At 34.3% G+C, this 2500-nt stretch overlaps 1 protein-coding gene across 2 annotated transcripts in view; it reads right to left on the bottom strand.

Moving 5' to 3' along the window:
- Positions 1-2500, bottom strand: part of LOC106868767 (uncharacterized) — a 57608-nt gene that overhangs the window by 9211 nt on the left and 45897 nt on the right. For both annotated transcript variants that reach the window (XM_014914195.3, XM_014914188.3), the window contains exon 3: positions 1926-2036. In XM_014914195.3, the coding sequence (XP_014769681.1) occupies positions 1926-2036 (111 nt within the window). The remainder of the gene's footprint in view (positions 1-1925; positions 2037-2500) is intronic.

The following is a 2500-nucleotide window of genomic DNA, read 5'->3' on the forward strand; positions in this document are numbered from 1 at the left end:
TACTACTACTACTACTACTACTACTACTACTACTACTACTACTACTGCTGCTGCTGCTGCTGCTGCTACCACTGCACATTAAACAATTTATATGCAATAATTACATGTAAGCAAAATTGCGTTCATCTACACTTGAATACGGCAGCGATGCATACACACACACACACACACACACACACATAGCCATACACAAGCATACACAAACATACACACATACATACTAATCCTAACCCTCACACTCACGCTCACATTCACGCATACACTTATACTCACACACTCGCATACACACACGCATATATGTATATATACACACATGTACACATACACGTTTTGTCAATGTGTCAGGCATACCATTTACTTGGCGCCACCCTTAACCTTGCAGAAATATACATTATACATACGCACACACACATATATATACATACACACACATATATATACGTAATTATGTATATATATACATATATATATATGCATGAATATATATGTATGTATGCATATATGAATGTGTATGTATATATATATATATATATATATATATATATGCATATATGTATACATATATGTAAATCTATATATGTACTTACCTTTGTACTTTCTATTCAACTACATATATATATATAGCTTCACATATACATACATACAAGCATATATATTTGTACAGGCATATATATATTTATACATATATGTATGTGTATATATATATATGTATATATATATATACGTATATATATATATATATATACATATATATATATATATATATATATATATATATATATATATATATATATATATATATATATATATATATAAATCGGTTAACTATTGAAGAAAGAAACATGCCGGTATACACGTGAATGTACAGATTCGCACATATACTTAAAAACACACACACACATATATGTATGTATGTGTGTATATACACACATATATATGCATATATAAATATATATATATATATACATTCTTGCGTGTGTGGATTACATGTATATATATATATATATATATATATATATATATATATATATATATATATATATATATATATATATATATATATATATATATACGTGTGTGTGTGTGTGTGTGTGTATGTGTGTGTATCTGCGACTGTCTTGTTTGTGTTTGTGTGTCTATCTGCAAGTGTGAAATTCGTTGTTCCGTCCGATATTTATGGATCTTACTGTAAAATTCTATAACGACATCACAGAGTTTAGGAACTGAAGCTACAGTGTGTAGCTAAGCCAAATTGCTTACATAACTAATATATGAGATCGGTGCAAAGAGAAAAAAAAAAAAAATAACGGGTCGTCTGCAAATACGCGCCAACCAGACGACACAGCTTAGTTGAACCTTTAACGTTGTATTTGAATAACCTTGGCCTTCGGTTAATATTCCTTTCTGCTATAGGATTAAGGTCTGCAATTTTGCTGGGAAGAGGATAAGTCGATTATATCGATCCCAGTGTTCAACTGGTATTTATGTTACTCGGCCTTGGAAGGATAACAAGCAGAGTTAACCTCAGTGAAATTTGAACTCAGAACTTAAAGACGGGCGAAATGCCGCCGAGCATTTTGCCTGGCGTGCTAACGATTTTGCCATTTCGCCGTGCCAGTGGTCAAGGATTTTGGATAGAAGTATATACGGCATTGCATGCCTGAATGAAATGAATGAATGTATGTATGTACGTATGTAGTATGTATTTATGTCATTATTCAGTTTATTTCATGATTTCTTGCCAATAGAGAAAGAACCGGTTTCTAACCTAGATCCATATATGTATGTATGTATGTATGTATGTATGTATGTATGTATGTATGTATGTATGCATGTATGTATGTATGTATGTATGTATGTGTGTGTGTGTGTGTGTGTGTGTGTGTGTGTGTGTGTGTGTGTGTGTGTAAAAGGCAGTAACTTACAGGACACCGCTGGCGTGTTGTTTGCAATAAATTTTTCCGGTTCAGAGAAGACGAAAGATTCACAGCGTTCTTTGCTGGTCGGTCGTATACCAAGCCTGTCTCTTACTGGATCTGGAAAAGAGCGAACACATATATAAGGACATTGTAGTGACTACTGTCGATGCGTATATACGTACACACACACGCACACGCACACAAACGTACATACGCATAAATATTCTGTTCTGAGTAATAAAACTTCCACATCTTCAATAAAAAGCTGATTGTCACTGGATGACATCCAGTGGCAGTCACCATTCACCAGCAGCCAACGCCAATTTACTACGGCCCTTCACACCACGCGAATTTGAACGAGCCAATGAGAACGACTTTTATTAATCATACATTGGGAAGCAGTCTTGTCAGGGTTCCCTTGAGGACAAACAGCAACGACAACAACACTAACAACGATGGCAGCGAAAAGAAGTAGAACAACAACGACTTCACAACAGCTCAGTGCCATCGATGGAATTTGTGCTGCCACTCTATCAAGCGGGGATATCGGACAAACCACGGCATAAATTAATAAAGATAAA

This window comes from Octopus bimaculoides, chromosome 23, assembly GCF_046866305.1.
Source record: "Octopus bimaculoides isolate indiv1 chromosome 23, ASM4686630v1, whole genome shotgun sequence".
Taxonomy (NCBI): Eukaryota; Metazoa; Mollusca; class Cephalopoda; order Octopoda; family Octopodidae; genus Octopus; species Octopus bimaculoides.